Genomic DNA, 22377 nt, shown 5'->3' with positions numbered 1-22377 from the left:
CACACACACACACACACACACACACACACACACACACACACACTAGGTCATACTAGATATTTAGTTATAATAGATGTAGTCAAACAGTTTTCCAAAACACTTGTACTAATTTATACTCCTACTGACTCTGCATCTAACTGCTGTGTGTCCTGGTCAATGCATAATATTGTTATACCTTTTCTTCATGTTATACCATTTCCCTCGTGACTAACGATGTTGGACATCTTTTTTTTTTTTTTTTTTAAGACCATTGTTTTATTTTATTTATTTATTTTTGAGGTACGCAGGCCTCTCACTGTTGTGGCCTCTCCTGTTGCGGAGCACAGGCTCCAGACGCGCAGGCGCTGAGCGGCCATGGCTCACGGGCCCAGCCGCTCCGCAGCATGTGGGATCTTCCCGGACCGGGGCACGAACCCGCGTCCCCTGCATCGGCAGGCAGACTCTCAACCACTGCGCCACCAGGGAAGCCCTGGACATCTTTTTATATGCTTATCCGTCATGTCGATATTCTCTTGTGAAGTGCCAGTTCAAGTCTTTGACCATTTTTTTTAAAGCGATTTTTAAATTATATGTAACATAGACAAAATTATTTGTCAATAAATTTTTAAGGAATTTCACGTGTTCTGATTCTTTCCACTGCCAATCACCTTAGTTCCTCCAAATTCATAATCTTCAAGATAAAATAGCCCTTTCAAAAAGAAGTTGTTATGTTAGCCCACAATTCTTTTAGTTGGGCTTCTTTGATCTCCAGGGGAATATGGACACGCTTCAAAATTCCACACCTGTAATCTTTGGGATCCAAATTCCTCAAGCGATTTACTTTAGGACCATGTTTAGGGTCAGGAGATGGATCTGCTTGTTTCTCAATTTGACATCCTCTAAAAATGTGTTAGGTTCAAATCGTATTCACTCCTAAGCCATCACACCCTAGAACAGTACAGATCATTGGGATATGCCAATACCTTTTTAAAATCCAGACACTGTGTTCAAGATACAAGCTTAAAAAAGGAAGCCATCTTTGTTTCATGTCAACATTAAAATTAGAGTACTAAATCAATACAGCTGATAATTTAAAAGCTTAAGATATGAGGGAAATTATCAGCTCTATAGTCCTGGAAGCAATCTTTATGTTTATCAGTACACCCCATCACTTGATTCTCTTTTAGGTATCATGTTCCTTCTTACCTGTATCAAAACTCTTACTGAACAGTGAGTTCTGGGTTGCAAAAAAGGATTTATTTTTGCCCCTGTCTAGAAGTCTTTGTCGAGAAATCAAACAAACACAAGTGCTATTGACCACCTTTTAATTGGGTTGCTTTTCTTGATTAGTAGCGGTTATTTATTTAGATACAAATACTTTTTTGCGTAGAGTATAGGTAGTGCAGATATATATAGTCTTGCAATTTGTGGCTTGCCTTTTTACCCTTAATAGGTGTCTTTTTTTTTTTTTTTCTCCATATGATAGTCTTAACTGCTCAGATATCTGGGGTCAGCTGGGGGTTATCTGGTGATCTTGACAAGCCTTAGTCACAGCTGGTGGTTTGTTAGCTGATGGTTGGGGTGCCTATATAGTTACTATTTGTGGTACTCCTCATTCTTTTTTTTTTTTTTTTTTGCGGTACACGGGCCTCTCACTGCTGTGGCCTCTCCCATTGCGGAGCACAGGCTCCGGACGCGCGGGCTCAGCAGCCATGGCTCACAGGCCCAGCCGCTCTGCGGCACGTGGGATCTTCCCAGACCGGGGCACGAACCCGTGTCCCCTGCATCGGCAGGCAGACTCTCAACCACTGCGCCACCAGGGAAGCCTGGTACTCCTCATTCTTTAGCGTAGATCTATCTTTCCATCTGATACCATTTTCCTTTTGCCTGAAAGACTTACTATAACATTTCTTGTAGTGAGGGTCTGCTGGAGATGACTTCTTTCAGCTCTGTGTGTCTGAAAAGATCTTTATTTTACCTTCCTATTGGAAAGATATTTTTGCTAGATAAGTAATTCTAGGTTAACAGTTTTCTAAAAATTTTATAGTATTTTAAAGATGTTGCCCCACTGTTTTCTTATTTGCATTGTTTCCAAGAGAAATCTGCTGTCATTTTGTTCCTCTATATAAAATACCTTTTATCTCTGACTGCTTTTAAGATTTTCTCTTTTTCACTAGCTTTGAGCAATTTGATCATTATGTGCCTTGGTATTATTTTCTTACTTTGTTTTATTGTCCATTGAGAGTATATGTAATGAACCTTTTTTTTAAATGGTCTTTGTTTTCCTATGCATAGTTTACATAAGTATGTGCTCACATAAGTATTTGTTTCCTCCTAAGAGTAGTAATTGCTGTGGTTTGAGAGGGCGCTTGATTTGAGCTAGCCGTGAAATTGTGCTTGGTCTATGATCTTTAAGTTTATCCTCCTGTAATGTGACGAGAATAATACCTGTCTAATCTATTTTAAGGAGTTACCATGAAGTTTAAACAAGAAACAAGGTAGTATATTTGTAAAAGCGTCAGAAACTTTAAGGCTACTTACAATTAAGGAGATAAGAGTTAATGCACATTGTAAAGTCTAAGGAGCATTTTATCTTAATGTATAATAGGAATGAAAGAATGCTGCCAATTAAATTCACTTGCTGTTGATTGTACAACATAGCCCAATTTCAGAGGGATTACATTATGGGAGGAAATGTGCAATTTGGAATTGATAAAGTATGGTATATTGTGGTATGTTATCCTTTTAAAGTTCTACTTTGGAAGCCATTGAATTTATTTTATTCTGGTCTCTTTAATGTACTAGGTGACAGGTGATTGACAGCTAAATTTATTTTGCATTCAGTAATCTTTTGCAAATTTTTCTTGAAAGGTCAGTGCCTTTTATGTTAAGAATTGCATTTTTCTTACTCCAGCAAGATGAAGGGGATGGCCAGACATTCACAGATGGCAAAAATCAGAAGTCCTGGCAAACGTCACAAATGGAAAAATGGTCGTGCTGGACAGAGAGCAGCCATGGGGTCAGGCAATCCCTTGTGTGGTTCGAAGCCTGAAAGTACACCCGAGGCAAATTCAGACCCTCTGGGTGTTTTGGTAAACACCGATTCCGGTAAGCTAAATAAGAAAACACCGTGTTTTTAAGAGTATAGCCAGTGATGCAGAAATTGATTCTTCACATCCTTGTTTGGGGAGAGTTTAATGGCAAAAAATGTAAAAAGGTAGAATGATGCTTTTGTTCTTAATAGGAGTGTTTTGTCAAAAATCTTGTTAAAGACATTTTTTCTGAATCTTGGGAATGAATGCATGAGGCAGGCAGAATGTGGGAGAAAGATTATATTTATTGGATAATTTCCTTAGTATCATATAATCTTGGAAATTTTCTTAAGATTATTTTGAATGTATAGATGTTGTGGATTCAGATTTGCACCATTATGTGAATTTTCCCACCTAGAAAGCAGGAATTCCAATGGAAGCCAGTATTTATGCTGCTCAGCATGAACATGGTCTCTTTGGGTAAATAATATGAATAGAATATATTTATGTGTGTTTATTGTTTTTTCTTAAATTCCTTCTAGAATTTAGGAGATAAGTTTACTCTTGCTTATAAGTTGAGAAATTAAAGGACCAAAATGTTGCTGTCACAGAAAGATACCGCTAAGGCTTCATTTCTCTCCTGAAAAATAAAAATGTTTATGTAAATATTTTACTGCCTTTCCTTCTAATAACGATGTGAGACTTTATCCAGTTGCTAGTGATTCTTCTTTTGCAAAGGGGTGTTGCTGATGTTACATTGCAGGTTTGCTAGCAGGCTCTGCTCAACTTGGGGGAAAGCGGCTTCTACGACAATCACAGATTATGTTATAAATTTATTTATTTTTGGCTGTGTTGAGTCTTCGTTGCTGCCTGCAGGCTTTCTCTAGTTGCAGCGAGTGGGGGCTACTCTTCATTGCGGTGTGTGGGCTTCTCGTTACAGTGGCTTCTCTTTGTTGCAGAGCACGGGCTCTAGGTGCGCGGGCTTCAGTAGTTGTGGCTTGTGGGCTCTAGAGCACAGGCTCAGTAGTTGTGGCGCACAGGCTTAGTTGCTCCGCGGCATGTGGAATCTTCCCAGACCAGGGATCAAACCCATGTCCCCTGCACTGGCAGGCGATTCTTAACCACTGCCACCAGGGAAGTCCCGTGGCAGATTACTGAATTTATGGATGGGAAGAAACAGGGGTATAACTACTTCATTGACTAAATCAGGATGGAAAAAGATCTTGGCATAAGGGAATGTTGATCTAAGAATGACAAGATAAAATTTAGTAGGAATAATAATAATAAATTGTTTTAACACCAACTAACAATGACTGAGTTAAGGTATTGGGTTGGCCAAAAAGTTCGTTTGGGTTTTTCCATAACATCTTACAGAAAAACCCAAACAAACTTTTTGGCCAACCCAATACTTACTGCGCTCTAAATGCTTTGTATATGTTAGCTCTTTTCCTCCTGACAACGTTTTACGTATGTACAGATGCTACTTCCATTTTCGAACCAAGGAACTTAGAGTGAGTAATTTACCTTAGTCATGCTGCTAATTAATGGCAGAGCCAGAATTAGAATTTAGGTGTCTGACTCCTAGTATACTATACTACCTCTACACGTGAAGTCTGAATTTGGCCAAAAAAAATATTGTAGGAGTCTAGGATAGTTGAGATGTGGGAGAGAGGTTTAAAAAGGCATCTTATCCTTGCTGCTAGCAAGGCAAAGACAGAAGACATTGGGCCAGGGCTGAATTTACTCTTGGGCACTGATTTTTTTTCCTTCAAAAAATGTTGGAGAGAGCCCACATACTTCTTCAAACTTACAGTTTGTGACCTTGATGATGAAATACAATCTGTACCTAAATATAAACTTCCATGTCATTAAAATACTTGAAACACAAATGTGAAGGCTACTGTTACAAGCAGTGTTACTAATTTGAAAATTACATAATTCTTCCCTTTATGCAATTTTCTAAATGAACATTTGAAGGATTCTGTAGCACTGAATACTCTGTTTTTGCATTGTTAGCTTTGGTTGGGTGATTCTGTTTTCTCATTTTTAAAGAAGTGTTTCAGTGTATCAATCTGGTGAAACACTAACAAAAAGATGAGTATATCTTGCCTCTATTTGTATGTAGGTCTTCAAGAGACACCTTAGACCTGAGATACAATAGTTAAATGCCTTTCATCCTCATGGTAGAAAGCATTCAGGCAGATCTACGAGCAGTTGAATGAGAGATAGCAAGTAATTTTGTTTTGGCTTAATGTTGAAACTTTTTGCTATTCTGAGGGTCAGAGATGAAAATGTAAGTCTTGAATATAAAAATCCTAAAAGTAAGCTGTAAATTTATAATATTGTTCTTTGAGGAAATCAGAATACCAACAATCAAATTATGGTAGCTTAATTTTGTAGGAAAGATTCCATTTAAATTTATGTTGTTCTTTACCTGGGATTTCTTCTGGACTTTCACATTTTCCAAATCAATGTTTCAGAGTGTTGGTTTTTCAACTTTCCACTCCAGGTATAGCTACAGAAAACCGTATGTACCATTTTTTCACATGCTCTAGGTATATATCTCAGATTCTCGACTTTCCAATTTATCAGTTTTACCTTGTTTGGAAGCAGCTTCCTTCACATGGGCCAGAGCCAGTCAACCTTCATTAAGATCTAGTTGTGCTTGTTATTCAGGTTGTCAGTGGCAGGGTAGCATTGTGACAGCGTGGCCCTATTCATGCTCAAATGTCACAGTTCACACTTTTCAGCACTAAGCTCACTTTAAAAATGAAGACAGTAGCTCTTGAGAATCTCTATAAGCCTCATGTCACGTTTAGAAAATCACTGCCTGAGCCCACCTTTTTTTGATGGTAGTTGGTAGTATGTGAACCCTCATTAATTGTGCAGATGCTTTGTTTATTTATTTTTAAAGATGGAGAATTTTTAAATTAAATTAATTAATTTATTTTTGGCTGCATTGGGTCCCCGCTGCTGCACGTGGGCTTTCTCTAGTTGTGGTGAGCAGGGGCTACTCTTCGTTGCGGTGCGCAGGCTTCTCATTGCGGTGGCTTCTCTTGTTGCGGAGCACAGGCTCCAGGCGCACGGGCTCAGTAGTTGTGGCTAGCGGGCTCTAGAGCACAGGCTCAGTAGTTGTGGCACACGGGCCCAGCTGCTCCACGGCATGTGGGATCCTCCCGGACTAGGGATTGAACCCATGTCCCTTGCATTGGCAGGTGGACTCTTAACCACTGTGCCACCAGGGAAGTCCCTGTGCAGATGCTTTAAATTGGGAATTGACATTGTTTCAAAAGGAAAGCCTGCCATTTGGAGTCTCTCAGCTTATGGGTTTTGAGTATGGCCTGTTGTCACTAGATTTCCTTGGTGGTGCTCTGCTCTTGTTTAAATACAGCATGTTCTATGGCTTTCCTGGCCCGTGGTTTTAACAAGTATTGTCTGGGCTAGAAGGAAAGGAGCTGGTCAGTAATGTGTCCTGAGCATCACTGACTAAAGTGCCTCAGTGTCCACAAAACAGGAAGGATCCAGTTTGTTAGTCATTCATTATAACAAATATAGCTATTGTCATAGAACACTGGGACATCAGTCTAATAACTATGCATCGAGGTAAGCTAGGTGGCTTCTGTTGTTAAAAAGGTAGACATTCAAGTAAGAAAGTAAGCTGGCCCGGCACATCAGAAATCATGAATGCCCATTGTTAAATACCTGGTTTTGAGGTGTGGAAACTATAAACCAAAGTTCCCATTTTTTTAGAGTGACTTTTTCAATATATAGCTTTTTCTTTGTGAGAATTTATAAATCTTCTTGGGGTTACAGCATATAATTGTGCTTTGTTCCATAAAGACAATAGGAAATAGTGGGGGGAGAGGAGGGTGGCACAAATAAAGAAATAAGTTGTAGAAAGAAGCCAGTTGAGAAGCTTTTTCTAATGTTTAGAGTTGGGTAAGACATTCAAAGGGCAGTTTGTTTTTTGTTATTTTAATTTCAATAGGGATTTACTGAGGTCCTACATTTTGCTTGCCCAGCCCTATAATTCAGTGAAGTCTTTCCCTGCCTTCAAGAAACTCATAGTCTAGTGATAATTTTTAGATTTAAAAAAATTTTTTTGGTCATTGGGAACATGATGTGTATGTATGAGAGAGAGAGGTGAGATTTCCCCTAAGAAAAGTGTCACTATTTTCTTTTTTTAACAGTAAAAGAAATTATTGGAGTTGGTATTTATAATGCTTTTTTTTTTTTTGTGGTATGAGGGCCTCTCACTGTTGTGGCCTCTCCCGTTGTGGTGCACAGGCTCTGGACGCGCAGGCTCAGCGGCCATGGCTCACGGGCCCAGCTGCTCCGCGGCATGTGGGATCTTCCCAGACCGGGGCACGAACCCGTGTCCCCTGCATCGGCAGGCGGACCCTCAACCACTTGCGCCACCAGGGAAGCCCCTATAATGTTTTTAAAGTTTGATTTTATAATCTTCATTGCTATTATTTTTGTACTGGTGTTTTTATTATTTTAATTTTAAAATTTTTTCTTAATTTTTATTCAATTATAGAAACTTTTATTATCCTAAATTAGGCCCATCAAAATTTTTAACACACATTAATATTAAATTGTATAAGACCTTAAAATATTACTCAGGGATCTTTTTCGTTATTTTATGTTTATTTTTTATGGTTTCTGTTTTTTTTTTTAATTTTTATTGGAATATAGTTGACTTACAGTGTTGTGTTAGTTTCAAGTGGACAGCAAAGTGAATCAGTTATACATATACATACATCCACTCTTTTTTAGATTCTTTTCCCATGTAGGTCATTACAGAGTATTGAGTAGACTTCCCTGTGCTATACAGTAGGTCCTATTAGTTATCTATTTTATATATAATAGTGTATATATGTCAATCCCAATCTCCCAATTTATCCCTCCCGCCTTTACCCCCCTGTAACCATAAGTTTGTTTTCTACATCTGAAACTCTATTTCTGTTTTGTAAATAAGCTCATTTGTACTCTTTAAAAATTCCACATATAAGCGATACCATATGATATTTGTCTTTCTCTGTCTGACTTACTTCACTCAGTACGACAATCTCTAGGTCCATCCATGTTGCTGCAAATATACTGGTATTTTTAGTTTAGAGAGATGTTTTGGCTGCTTTTATTAAAATGTGGGTGAAGTTTCTTGAGTATTATTTTATCAGCTCTGCCTATGGTATAGTCATTCTAAGATGGCTGCTAGAAATGCCTACATTAGAACTGCCAAGTAGATCTGAGCGTCTGTGTGAACAGCCTTCTGTTTTTGAGATGAAGAGTCACCATAGAGGATGTTTTGATAGTGCCAAAAGTGTCATTACATGTGGTGGGTCCCCAAAACATAACTGAGGGGGACGAAATAGGAAAAGAGGTGTTCATTTGTATGAACTCCTAGCTCTTTCCCTTGGGAAGGCAGTTAAGTGTAGTGAGCTTTGTGACACTCCTCGTAATGAGTACACCAACCACTCATGTTGTGGTTTTAATGTATGTCTAAAATTCTTTGCTTCGAGAGGTGGAGATTAATTTCCCTCCCCTTGAATGTGGGCTGGACTTAGTGACTTGTTTTTAGGAATAGAATAATGAAAGAGCAGAATAGTAACGTGGTGGAGACTACCGAGTGATCATGGTTAATATCACCAGTAATAGGTTGAGATGTACTCCCTGATATATGATGAGAAGGTCACTACCTAAAATCCACAACCTCAGTCTAATCATTAGAAAAAACATCAGACAGACCCAGCTGAGGGGTATTCTGCAATAACTGACCGGTAGTCTTTAAAACAGTCAAGTTCATGAAAGGCAAGGAAATACTGAGAATTTGTCACAGGTTTGGAGAAGACACAGATCAAGGTGTCATGGTGATTGAACGTGATGTGATATGGTGGATTGAATCCTAGAACAGAAAAAGGACATTAGTGGAAAAACTGGTGAAATTACATTACAGTCTGTAGTTTAGGTAGTAGTACTATTCCAATGTTAATTTGTTAGCTATGGTAAATGTACTGTGGTTTGTAAGATGTTAATATTAGGGGAAGCTAGGTGAAGGGTATATGGAAATTCTTGGTACTATCTTTGCAACACTTGTGTAAATCTAAAATTGTTTCAAAATATAAAGTTTAGAAAAAAAGGGAGGCAGGAAAGGGGTGATATGTAGGCCAGTTAAAGCTGTGTGGTCCACTTCTTGAATTGAATTGTGAGGAAACACTTTCTTCCAGGTTTTATTTTCCTATGTTTTCTTCTTCTATTCATTTCTGATTACAAAAATAATGCAGAAAATGTGAGGAAAAAACTGAAAAGCATAAAATAAAAAACAACCTACTTTCTTAACTTACAGACAGCCACTGCTCACGTTTTGTTTTATATCCTTCAGTGTTTTTCTTATACACATGTATGTGATTTTTTAAGAAAAATGGAATCATTTTATTGAAAAGAAAAAAGAATAAGCTCTGAATCCAGACAAAATCAGGTTTCTTTTGTGGTACCACCTCGGCATAGCTCTGTCATTCTGTACCAGTTAGCCTTTTTGAACTTGTCCTTAACTCATTCATGCAAGAGTTTGTTCTTCAAATATTTCTTGAGCACTTATTTACTGTTCTAGGCTCTGAGGATACAGTACTGAACAAAGCCAAACCCCTTCTCTCCTGCACCTTATGTTCTGCTTGGGGCAGCTGCAGTAAATAGGGGTTGATATCCTTCATAACGATGAGTAAAGCTAAGGAAAAGGATGGAGAATGGCAATTGGAGAAAGGGGTGTGCTATTTTATATAATCAGCAATGGCATCTGTATGATAAGGCGACATTAAGAAATCTGAGTAAAATTAGGGGCTGAGACCTGAGGGGAGAGTTTTCCAAGCAGAGAAAGCAACAAGTGCGAACACCCCATGGTGAGAGCATGCTTGTGTATTCAGGGAACAGCAAGATTGGAGTGGAGTAAGCCAGGAAGAAAGTGGTGAAGGATCAGATCAAGTAGGGTCTTGTAGGCAGCAAAGGACTTGGGACTTTACTCCGAGGTTGAGCAGAGAGGTGATGTGATGTGTTAAGGTGGAGAATGGACTGCAGAGGTGGGCGGGTCATATCAGGGTGTCCTTTTAGGAGGCTGCTAGAACTGTCCAGGTAAGAAATGTTGACTGGGACTGGGGTTATAGAAGTGAAGTAATGAGGAGGAGTACGATTCTGGATATATCTTCAAAATAGAGCTGACCGTATTTGTGGCTAGATTGGATATGGTATGTGAAAAGGAGAAGAGTCAAGGGTGATTGCTAGGTTTTGGCGTAACCACGAAGAAGAGCTGGCGTTTATTGAGATGGAGACTACTGGCAGGCATGTGTGGAGGAGAAATCAAGCGCTTGTTTTTGGACGTGTTAACATTTGAGGTGCCTGTTTGATACCCAAGCAGAGATGTTGAATAGCAGTTAGGTTATTCTGGAGTTTAGGGGATAATTGAAGGCTGGAGGTATACATTTGTGATTTACCAGGATCTAGATAGTACTTTGAGATAAAATGAGATCATAAGAGGAGGAGGAGGCATAAAGAGAAAAGGTTGCTGAGGATTGGACCCAGGGACATTCAAGAATTTTGAAGTTGGTCAATGAAGAGAATTTAGTAGGGAGACTGGGAAAGGAGAGCCAAGTGAAAGGGTTCTGGAAGCCAAGTGAAGGAAATGTTTTTAAAAGTAAAACATGACTACAGTTGGCCCTTGAACAATTTGGGAGGTTAGGGGCACCAGCCCTCCACGTGGTCGAAAATTCAAGTGTAACCTGTAGTCTGCCTTCCATGTAATGCAGTTCTTCTGTATCCACAGTTCCGAATCCATGGATTCAACCAACTGCAGATCAGTTTCAATAGTATTTACTATCGAAAGATATCTGTGCATAAGTGGACCCATGAACTTCAAGCCCGTGTTGTTCAAGGGTCACTTGGACTGTCAGATATCATCACTAAGTTAAATAAGATGAGCACAAACAAGTATTCCTCTTTGGCAACACAGAGGAATCCAGTGAACTTGGAAGAAAAAGGTTCACTGGTGTGGTGGGCCTGAAAGGCAGATTGGAGTAGATTCTGGAGCGTGTCAGATAGCTGTAGGACATTTCAGGCCCAGGTGTTCCCTGGTGAATTATACAAATAGTTATTTGGGGTTTTGCTCTGAAAGGGAACAGAGAAATGGGCTATAGCTGGAAGACATTTATTAACATTCTAGACCAGAGAGACATTTTGGTAGGATGACTTAATTTTAAGAAGAGGACTTTATATATCTGTAGGAGATATTCTAGCCCACTTGTTAAGAAGTGGGATTTGGAATCAGATAGCTAGAATTTAAATTTGACCCATGTGTTCTATAGATTTGTTACCTAAAGGATCATCCAGTTTAGATTCTCTGAATTTTGGTTTCATCACCTGTAATTAATAATGAAGGCAGGGCTTCCCTGGTGGCGTACTGGTTAAAAATATGCCTGCCAAGGCAGGGGACACGGGTTCGAGCCCTGGTCCGGGAAGATCCCACATGCCGCGGAGCAGCTAAGCCCGTGCGCCACAACTACTGAGCCTACGCTCTGGAGCCTACAAGCCACAACTACTGAAGCTCACGCTCCGAGAGCCCGTGCTCTGCAACAAGAGAAGCCACCGTGATGAGAAGCCCACGCACTGCAACAAAGAGTAGCCCCAGCTCGCCACAACTAAAGAAAGCTCACGTGCAGCAACAAAGACCCAATGCAACCAAAAAAAAAAAAAATAGTGAAGGTGATACTTCATAAGGATTAAATGAGCTCATGCTTTTAAAGAGCATTATATAGTCAACTGTATTGTACTTTCTGGTGCCTCTCTTTGGGTCTTAGAAGGAAATACTACACTTTGGTACATCATCATTCAAACAATGAGATGACCAGTGTCTGTACTAATATTGTTGCAGATTCTGTTTTATCCACTAGTAACTTATTTTTATATATATATAACTGCATATGTTCCTTTCCCTTTATTAATTCAGGAGAAAAGGTAATAAGTTAGCTAAAAATCGACAAGGAGCAGTGTTTGGAGGGGCTGCTGCTGGGCAGTGTGGATTGGGGGAGGAGAGAGGATTTAACTTCATCCACCAGAAGGTGGTAATTCCATACTCACATAAAAGTTTCCTCCTGTTTCCTACTGGCATGTTTTGGTTTCCCTTAGACTGACTTGGTAAACGTTAAGTACTGTCTTGAAACATTTCATATTGGTTGTGGGTTGAGTTGGTTCACTACACAGACAGGTTACTTACTGTCTTCATTCTTCAGTCAGGCATTACTGACTTGTTTAGAATAGATGTAATACACTTTGAGAGCTGCCAAAAATAAATGTAATAGGTGGTGTCCGGGGGCTATAGCTAGGCTTATTGGGCTCTGATCAAACACTTTACCTTTGGCAGGCTCTTAGTACTTGGTAATTCTCATAGTTGGCTTGTTTACTTACTTAAGTTCTTAGAAGTTCTAAATAATAAAAATTTGGGGCAGGTTCAGTTCAGCGGAACTCTTTGTGCCTTCAGCTATAGAATGGTTGAAATGTTATATGTGCCCTCTAACCCCGTCTTAAAAACAACAAAAAGAGTGGATATTTTATATTTTACTTATTCTAAGTCTAATTTTCAGAGTCTGTGATCTTAATCCAGTGAAGTCAAATAAGTTTATGGCCTTCCTGCTACCTTAATAAAATTAATTAATAGCCTAAATAAAATAAAATAATAACAAAGACTGTCTGGTTAATTTAGAGAAGGCCCAAGTTCCATAACCTGTGAAGTATGGTAAGAAACTGAGTCGTGTATAGCTTCCATTTGCCCCTCTGTTTTCTCTTTGGGGTAGATAGCTTATCTGACCACAAAGATTTAAACGAAGGGGAAATTTTTCGAGTCTCCTGGATTTCATTTTTGGGAAGATTGAGGAAATGATCAGAAATTACTTTCTTTTCACTAACACATGAGGGAGTGGGGGGCTGTCAGCTTTCTTTCTTATGGTTGTAGATATTTTTGGTATACAGTTTTACTCTTAGGTCTTTCTATTCCAGAGTCCGATAAAGAGGAGAAACCACAAAATGCTGTCATACCTAAGGAAGTGACACCAGCCCTGTGCTCCCTAATGAGCAGCTATGGCAGCCTCTCGGGGTCGGAGAGTGAGCCAGAAGGTAAGTTATGGCCTCAGTTGTTACAGTTAGGTTTGTTTCGTTGCTTTTTGCCTTTGATGTACACTACGCATCAGTAGCATCCTTTCATGTGTATGTATCTGAGGACGAGATGTGTCATGCACATTCTTTGATCCTCAAGTTCCTTCTTCGTTTGATTCAGAAGTTAACATGGGATGAAATGAAGTGGGAGAAATGGGGAAATGTATTGCTCCTCTAGGAGAAAAGGGCAAACAATAATAAAAGAATAGGAAGGGGAAGAGATAATATCCACTAGTGAAATCAAAGAATATTCTAAAAGATATAGTGAAGAAGGTTAATTACTTCTCTCTACTCTCAAGAACCCTTGTCTTAACATGTTTTGCACCTTTACTAGGTGGAGCGAGGTCCTTTGTGACAAAGAGGATAATAACATTCCTTACATGTATATGGGGCATTGCTCTTTATAGAGCTCATTTACCTAAATTATCTTATTTGGAGAACACAGTAACCCTATACTTGCGTTGCATTCGCCCGTGTATGTACTTTAAAGGTTGAGAGACACGGAATCCTTTAGATAGTCTTTCTGAGAAGTTAACGTTGTTCAGGATACATGTCTTAACCTTTAAAGATGAGAATAAACCAGCTCAATCACTAGCGTCCCTTTTAGGGCCACCTAAAAGAGCTGCAGGTAGGCTTGGCAGTATGGCAGTTCTTAACCCAAGGTTCATATCAGTAATCCAGCATTTGTTTAGTGCATAAGCATGTGTCCTATTGTGCCTGTGTACCTGGCTCTGCATGGTCATTTTATCTAGGCTTCACCAACCAACCATGAGAGAATTCATGAGTGTGTGTCTCAGATATGTAATCACAGTAGGGGCTGTACTCAAGAATAGAGGGTCTTAAAAGTGAATATGTAGGATGAAGGGAAGGTTTGAATGTAATTGGATGAAGATGGCAGGACTTTTAATGTTGGCTAGGCTAGAGAAAATCAATGTTTGTGTAGTTGAGATGTTGAAGGAAGAGTTGGGCTTTAATACGAAAGTTAAAGTTTAGATCTATCTATAACAGGAATTTTTTTTTTCCTTTTTTCCTTTTACTATGGTAGCTGGCTAAAAGCTAGTTGAAATTTGAAATATAAACTACCTTGGCTTTATCAGAGTATTCCTTAGCAGATGGTTGCCTCTTCTTATTTTTTTTTAATCTTAAGAAAAACAGTATTTATTTCTTTACTCTTGTTTCCATTATACTGATATGAAGATGAAGTTATTCTTTAAACACGTATTACATTTCCTGCTTATCATTTATATTTATGACAGGTGATAGCAAAGAAAGCTATTACCAGATTACTGAATCCCATAAAAACAAGCTGTTCTAATGCTTTCTTCTCTCATTCCTAAGATAAAACACTTTATACTCATGTCTTCATTTTGAGGCTGCCACTATTTTTTAAATTAGAAGGAAGAAAGGAAACTGGAAGGGATCGTTGAGGTTTCAACCCTCCATTTTATAGACCCTTAAGCTTCGAGAGGGTAGGTTTGCAAAGCTAGTATATGGCGAAGCTGATGTAAAGCTTAGGTTTAGGGACTTAAATGTCTAAAGAAGCCAACTATATTGCCTTCCATCACAGTCTTTCTTTGTGTGGCATTTGCTATCTTCCTACACGGTAATGCATAGCTTTTCTTTTCTAGTACATAACAGAAGATGTTGTCTGTTAAAAGATATATTTGATTTTGTATGAATTCGTTTTGACTAATTGTTTAAAATGTCCTGCCTTAAGGAAAATGTCCTTGCTTCACATTCCTAAGCCTTAAGAATTATTGTATGTAATTTGAATTCAGCTTTATTAAGCCATCCAGGTCACTAGCAAATTTCTAGCTTTCAGTGTTAATTCTGGGCTATAGGATAGGATAGGATATTGACATAGAGGGACTTCAGAGTAAATAAACCAAGGAAATAAAGTGAGCCTTCTCTGAACCATGAAACAGCGTCTAGAAGGCTTCTTATTTAAGTGAGTTCTAAATGGAGAGAAGCAGTCTGATTCTCACAGATTTTAACGACCGTATTTTCATATTTAAGACCTGTCTTAACTTAGGAATTAACATAGAAGTGTGTAGAGGATCTTAAACATGAATAGTGCTTTTCCAGAATGAATTTTAAACAAGGAAAGGGTCCTTCCAGAAAGACTGAGCAAAAGAAGAGGCTATATACTTGGTTCTGGGGCTTTCAGAATCGTTAAGATATAGATAGGAAAGAAAATTTCAGTGAGCAGTATTTCCAAACGTTTTATCTATCCTGGGTCTTGCATGTTAGTTTTTTGTTTTTGTTTGCACCATATGAGAAGTTAAGCACAGTTTTGCAACTCCCCAAAATTGTTATGTTTCTTCAAATAGGTTTGGCTATGATTGAGGGACATAAGAGAAAATAGTGCCCTAGTTTTTCTTTTTTGCCTTTAATTATTATTCCCATAGTTTTGAACTCTGCAAAGCACTTGTGAATTCTTAGCTCCATTGTTTTATGGTTATATTTCTCTTCTTTTCCTCTTTTCCCCATTAGTTTGAAGGCACATTAAAATCACTATCAGGGCAAATTCTTATATAGTGCTTACTCTGTTTCGGGCACTGTTTAATGTGCTTTACTCATTTAATTATTGCAGTAACCTCATGAAGTAGGTGCCATTACTTATGAGGAAATTTAGGCAGAGATAAGTAGCTGCTCCAAGGTCACACAGCTAGGAAGTCTTGGATCTAGAATTTGAACCTAACAGTTTGTAACAGAGTCTGTGCTTCTAACACTTACCCTGTACTTCCTTTCAAATGTAATTTCCACATTCAGTCCTATGTAATGCTTGAATGTTGAGGGTTTTGAGGCATATGATTAGCCTGTTACACTCTTATCCAGGCAATTGAACTCAGTTCCCAACGTCTAGGATAGAACTCTTTATATCACATTAGCCTATAATTCATGGTAATCAAAAATATAGAAAAACCATTTGGGGCTGAGAGGAGGGAATTCCTATCTTAATACTTGTGAATTTTCAACTGATTATATGGTGATGGTTGTTTTTTTTCTCAATGTGGTGAAATACACCAATTGATTTTCAAATGTCAAACTAACCCTGTATTCCTGGGACAAAGTCTACTCGGAATTGGTGTATTACCTGTTTAATACATTACTGGATTTGATTTGCCAATATTTTATTAAGGATTTTTGCATCCGTGTTCTTGAGGAATATTAGTCTGTGTTTTTCTTCTCTTATAGGCTTTGTCTGGATTTGGGATGAGTTGGGATCTGTTTCCTCCTCCTCTTTTAAGGATTTGTGTAGAATTGCTGCAATTTTTTCTTGTTTGTAGGATTCAGTAGTGAAGCCATCTGTACCTGGCATTTTCTCTGGGGGAAGATTCTAAATTAATCAAATTTCCTTAATAGGTATAGCACTATTCAGATTTTCTACTTTTTCCTTGAGCCAATTTTGGTAATTTATATTTTTCAAAAGAATTTGTTTCAATTTGACCAATTGTCAAGTTTATTGGCATAAAGTTGTTTGTGATATTTTCTTGTGATATATGTAGGATTTATAGTGATGTTCCTTCTTTGATTCCTTATACTATTAATTGGGTTTTTTTTCCCCCTTTTTTCTTGATCAGATCATCTTGCTAGGTGTTTATTAATTTTATAAATCTTTTCAAGGAACTGCCTTCTGGCTTTGTTGATTTTTTTCTGTTGTCTATTTCTAATTGATTTTCACACTTTCACTCTTTCTTTCCTCCTCACTTTCTACCTTGTCACAGTAGAAACTGAGATAAGTGATTTTAAATTTTTTTCATTTCTAATGTAAGCATTCAGAGCTATACATTTGCCTCCATGCATTGCTTTAGCTGCATCCCGCAAATTTGACACATTTTGTTTTCATTTTTATTTATATCAAAATATTTTTTAATTTCTCTTGTGATATGTCCTTTAACTCTGGTTATTTAGAAGTCTGTTGTTCAGCTCCAATTTTTTGGAGGGTTTTTAACGATAGTTTTCTGTTATTGATTTTATTTACTTCTGTTATGGTCAGAGAACATATTCTATATGCTTTCAGTTTTTCAATTTATTGAGATTCGTTTTATACCCCAACACATATATACCCCAAAACATGTTTATGTGAACTTGACAAGACTGTGTGTTGTGTTAGCAGGCATGAAAACAACATGAATCTCCTGGTACGTCTCCATCAGAGCTCCTAGGTGACCAGGAGTGAGCAGTCATATTTTGAAAGGAATCTTTTTCTGAGCAGTAGGTCTCATCAGTAGGCTTGATATAGTCAGTAAACCATGTCATAAACATGTGCTGTGTCATCCAGGCTTCGTTGTTGCATTTATAGAGCACAGGCAGAGTAGATTTAGTGTAATTCTTAAGGACCCTAGGATATTCAGAATGGTAAAGGAGCATTGGCTTCAACTTTAAGTCACCAGCTGCATTAGCCCCTTACAAGAGAGTCAGTTTGTCCTTTGAAGCTTTAAAGGCAAGCATTGTCTTCTCCTCTCTAGCTATGAAAATTCTAGATGGCATCTTCTTCCAATACAAGGCTGTTTCGTCTACATAGAAACTCTGTTGTTTAGTGTAGTCGCCTTTGTTAATTGTCTTAGCTAGGTCTTCTGGATAATTTGCTGCAGCTTTACATCAGCACTTGCTGCTTCACCTCGCACTTTTATGTCATGATGACGGCTTCTTTTAAATCTCTGTTAGTTTCAGACCTTTCTTCTGCAGCTTCCTCACTTCTCTCGGCCTTCATAGAATTGAAGAGAGTTAGGGCCTTGCTCTGGATTATAGGCTTTTGCCTTAAGGGAATGTTGTGGCTGGTTTGATCTTCTGTCCAGACCACTACAGCTTTCTGCATATCAGCAGTAAGGCTGTTTCCCTTCCTTATCATTTGTGTGTTCACTGGAGTAGCACTTTTAATTTCCTTCAAAAACTTTTCCTTTGCTTTCACAACTTGGCTAACTGGTACAAGAGGCCTAGCTTCTGGCCTGTCTCAGCTTTTGACTTAAAAGTGAAAAACGTAAAAAAAAAAAAAAAAAAAAAAAAAGTGAAAAACGTGAGACACTTCCTTTCACTTGAACACTCAGAGGCCATTGTAGCACAGTTATTAACTGGCATAATTTCAGTATTGTGTCTCAGGGAATAGGGAGGCCTGCGGAGAAGGAGAGAAATGAGAGAATGGCAGGTAGGTAAAGCAGTCAGAACATACATATTTATGAATTAAGTTTATTGTCTTATATGGGCATGGTTTGTGGTGACCCAAAACAATTACAATAGTAACATCAAAGATCACTGATTACAGATGACTATAACAGATTTAATAACAGTGAAAGTTTGAAATATTGAATCACCAAAATGTGACAGAGAGACATGAAGTGAGCAATTGATGTTGAAAAAATGGTGCTGATAGACTTGCTCAATGTTGCCACAAACCTTCAATTTGTACAGAACGCTCTATCTGGGAACAACATTAAATCGAAGCACAGTAAAGTGAAGTATTCCTGTAATTTAAGAATTTTATAGCAATATACTTAGATTTTCCTCTTCCCTTCCTTTGTGCTATTGTTATCTTAGATTTTAATTCTATAGATGTTATAAATCCTACATACATTGTTATTATTATTTTTGCTTTAAATAGTCAATTATCTTTAAAAATTTTTTCAAATGAGAAAAAAGGTCTTTTGTATTTATCCACATATTGACTTTCTGGCACTCTTCATTCCTTTGTGTAGATCCAAGTTTCCATCTGGTATCATTTCTTTCATAGGGATCATTTTCTGTAGTTCTTTGTGGTAATCTCAATTATTGGCAGTCATAGCTCACAATTTGAAAAATTTTGTATAATACATTGTACATGCTCAGTTTTAACTAATAAGTAGCCAGTATTATGGCTGGGGAAGGGGAATATTATGGGGTGCTTTTTTTGTTATCCTTGTAAGTTTTCCCTGTTTTTTAATTTGTTTTTTATTTTTGTGTTTATATTTCATCACATTAGAAGTTCCCATCAAGACTGAAGCAGACATTCTGGCAGAAGACCAGGTTCTTCATAGCAGTACTCCTAAGAAACCAAGTCAAGGTGTTAAAGCAACTGTTAGAAATTTCTCAGAAGCCAAGTATGAGAGCCAAAAGAAAAGTTTTAAAAACACAAATCCTAAGAGGAAAAAAAATTATCGCAATTATCAAACATTATTTGAACCAAGAACACACCATCCATATCTCCTGGAAATGGTAAGTGATTTTTCTTTATGTTCTGATCTTTGTGCTCTTCTTGTGTCTTGAAGATAGAGCTCCTGGGCTTGTGTGTGTGTTTTAAGGTTACCAGAGACGTATGCTCCTTGGAAAGTTATCTATGTATCTTAATTCTGAAGCTGCATTTGAAATATAGCTGATATTTGGTAAATGTAGAATAATTACCATTTTCAAAACTGCTTAAAATAAAGGAATCTAGGTTTAAGTGGTTGGTAAAGAAATAGGTATTGAAGTGTACTGACCTTTATAAAGTTTTCCTGTTGAGAGCACAGCTAAATACAGTGCAGGCTGAAGGGAGAGAAAGGGTTTTATGTTTATTCTGTGCATTATTGGCTTTATTCTCAGCATGATGTGCTCAAAAATTTATGATCTTTCTTCAAATTGTAAGAAGCAATGCCTCTTGTGATTCTAAGTGATGGACACGAAGCTGTTCAAAGATCCAAGACTTTCATTTCTAAGAGTGATAGAAATACTCTGAAATTTTCAGTGGAATTGTAAAACTATCTATTGGCATTCTGTGCAAAGTCTGATTTTGCCTGGTCAGATATATGCTTCTGCTGTAGCTGAAGTGTTCTGTGACTACACTCTATGACATGTTGTAATACATGTAGACACAGTTGCTTCTTAATAAAAATTGATCTGAAATGTACTCTGTTTTGTAAATTTTGGTGCTATATAAAGTAAATTGCATTTTTTTAATGTTTACCTTATAAGTGGTATATTAAATCATCTTTCTACTGAAAGGTCCTGTGTGGGTGTTTCTGAACTACATTAATGACATCAGAAGTAAAATGAGTAGTTACATTAAATCTTTTTGGCGAATCACATATAATTCCTTGGTTATGTATTCTAGATACCAGGGATTTTCAGCTTTCTTTTAATTACAGTAAACACAAAAATGGGAAGTTCTGAAAGACCAGCAGTGTTAGGATTTTTTACTGCTAGTTTCATTCTTACTATATTTACCATATCTCCTTACCACTTTCTGTACTGTTTATAGATTTGGGTTTAGGAGGATCCTGTTTGACATGATTTTTAGATTTAAAGAATTGTAGACTTTTAAACCTATTTTTCCTGTCCTTTGCTTGATAGTCCTAGAGAGGATCTCAAATGTGAACATTTGTGCTTAAGCTAGATAGTTTTGGTTAAAAGGAAATATTCTTGCATTGCGTTTTAGGAAAATAATTAGTAAATATAATACACATCTTTATTGTTCTGTGTTCTTTATATAGAGAAGGCACACATGCTATTTTAGATGGTGTTTCTTGGATATATTTTATTTACCAGCTAATCTTTTTATTTATCATTTTTTAGCTTTTAGCTCCAGACATTCGACATGAAAGAAATGTGATTTTGCAGTGTGTTCGGTACATCATTAAAAAAGACTTTTTTGGACTTAATACTGCTTCTGCAAAAACTAAAGATGAATAGGTGTCTGGTGTTTTAGTACACATATCTGAAGCATGTAAAATAGCAACATCTTCAAGTTTGTGGAGGAAAACCTTTTCTTTTTTTTAAACTGGATTAGTAATTAAATTGTAAGCCTCATGGGCTATTATGTAGGATTTTCAAGTCTTTCCTTTGATTCTATACAAATAAATACATAACTGATTTTTAAGACTGTGTCTGTATTGTTGGGATCATACATAATATTTGCTGGCAGAATTCTACTTTTTATTTGTGTTTATTGCTGTCATGTAAGGAAGTCTGCCCTTGGGCCAGTTAAGAATTGAAGGTACTGGTTTAGGGGTAAAGAAAAAAATTTTTTAAAATTTTAATTCAGCTGAGCAGAGCTATAGATTGGGGAGAGAAATACAGTCATTTTGTTTTTAATATGGGAGAGGAAGAGTCATTCTTTAACTTCAGCAAAGGGGGATGTTTTAGAAATAAACAAAAAGAGCAAATTAATACAATGAGAAGGTCTTGCAATTTTAATTTTCACTGTTTATTTCAAAGGACATGTTGAAATTCACCTACTGGCATTTAAGCAGCACAAATATTGATCATTTGAAACATTACAGATCTGGCCTCTATGTGTGTTTCAATTCAGTTGAAGTGCTGCTTTTTGGTATGGTTCAGAATTGGACCTTTTAAAATACTTTTCCTTTGAAAAAGTATGTAAAGTATAGTACTTGATGAGGTTCAATTAGTTTCTTATAGCATAAACAGTAGTTTTTGAAATCATGGTACCTGAGTTTTAAATAATTAAAATTTGTCCTGTTAAGATAGTAATTGAACCTTCTAAAAATGTTTTATTTTATTTTATTTTATTTTTTGCGGTACGCAGGCCTCTCTCACTGTTGTGGCCTCTCCCGTTGCGGAGCCCAGGCTCCGGACGTGCAGGCGCGGCCATGGCTCACGGGCCCAGCCGCTCCATGGCATGTGGGATCCTCCTGGACCGGGGCACGAACCCGTGTCCCCTGCATCGGCAGGCGGACTCTCAATCACTGTGCCACCAGGGAAGCCCTAAAAATGTTTTAAATAAATAGCTGCTAAGATCTTTTTATCTCCTATAATACCAGAGGTTCTGGTCTTATGTTCTAGTCATTTGTGCTAGCTAGTGCTAGAGCTCTACTCTTTTGATGTACAGCCAAAGGAACTGGATTTTTATAAATTAGTCTCTTGTTGTAGTTGGCAAATTAATTTTATCTGACATTGTTGTTATTGAAATCCATGAATCTTGCATTCAAGAAATAAGGCAAGAAAGCTGGTAAGCAGGTCTCTGCCCTCTTGTTCCTCTGCATCTGTAAGATGCCATCCCAAATCCTGGAACACCAGGCACGAAACACCGTGACATCACAGACCTGAGATTAAGATTCATACTGAAGTCAGTGTTTCCCAACCTGGTAACCACCATACAGACCTTTTTATTCTGCTTTACTCTATTCCTCCAGTGAGCCCCATATTTTGGAAAATTATCTGTCCAGTTCATTAATTAATTCAGTTCTTATACTAC

At 37.6% G+C, this 22377-nt stretch overlaps 1 protein-coding gene and 1 non-coding gene across 2 annotated transcripts in view; one reads left to right on the top strand and one right to left on the bottom strand.

Moving 5' to 3' along the window:
* Positions 1 to 21039, top strand: part of NUFIP1 (nuclear FMR1 interacting protein 1) — a 44385-nt gene extending 23346 nt beyond the window's left edge. The window contains exons 7-10 of the mRNA XM_027116220.1: positions 2894 to 3087; positions 13053 to 13169; positions 19168 to 19400; positions 20736 to 21039. Coding sequence (XP_026972021.1) covers positions 2894 to 3087; positions 13053 to 13169; positions 19168 to 19400; positions 20736 to 20852 — 661 coding nt within the window. The 3' untranslated portion in view covers positions 20853 to 21039. The remainder of the gene's footprint in view (positions 1 to 2893; positions 3088 to 13052; positions 13170 to 19167; positions 19401 to 20735) is intronic.
* On the bottom strand, positions 1171 to 1291 carry LOC113625872 (small nucleolar RNA SNORA40). Its single transcript, XR_003434919.1, has one exon. It is a non-coding gene; the product is annotated as a small nucleolar RNA SNORA40 (small nucleolar RNA).
* Positions 21040 to 22377: the final 1338 nt, after the last annotated feature.

Source organism: Aethalodelphis obliquidens, unplaced genomic scaffold (genome assembly GCF_003676395.1).
Source record: "Aethalodelphis obliquidens isolate GAN/ISIS:26980383/991018 unplaced genomic scaffold, ASM367639v1 scaffold16, whole genome shotgun sequence".
In the NCBI taxonomy this organism is placed as follows: Eukaryota; Metazoa; Chordata; class Mammalia; order Artiodactyla; family Delphinidae; genus Aethalodelphis; species Aethalodelphis obliquidens.
Note: the sequence above shows the minus strand (reverse complement) of the source record. Positions and strands in the feature narration are given on the sequence as shown.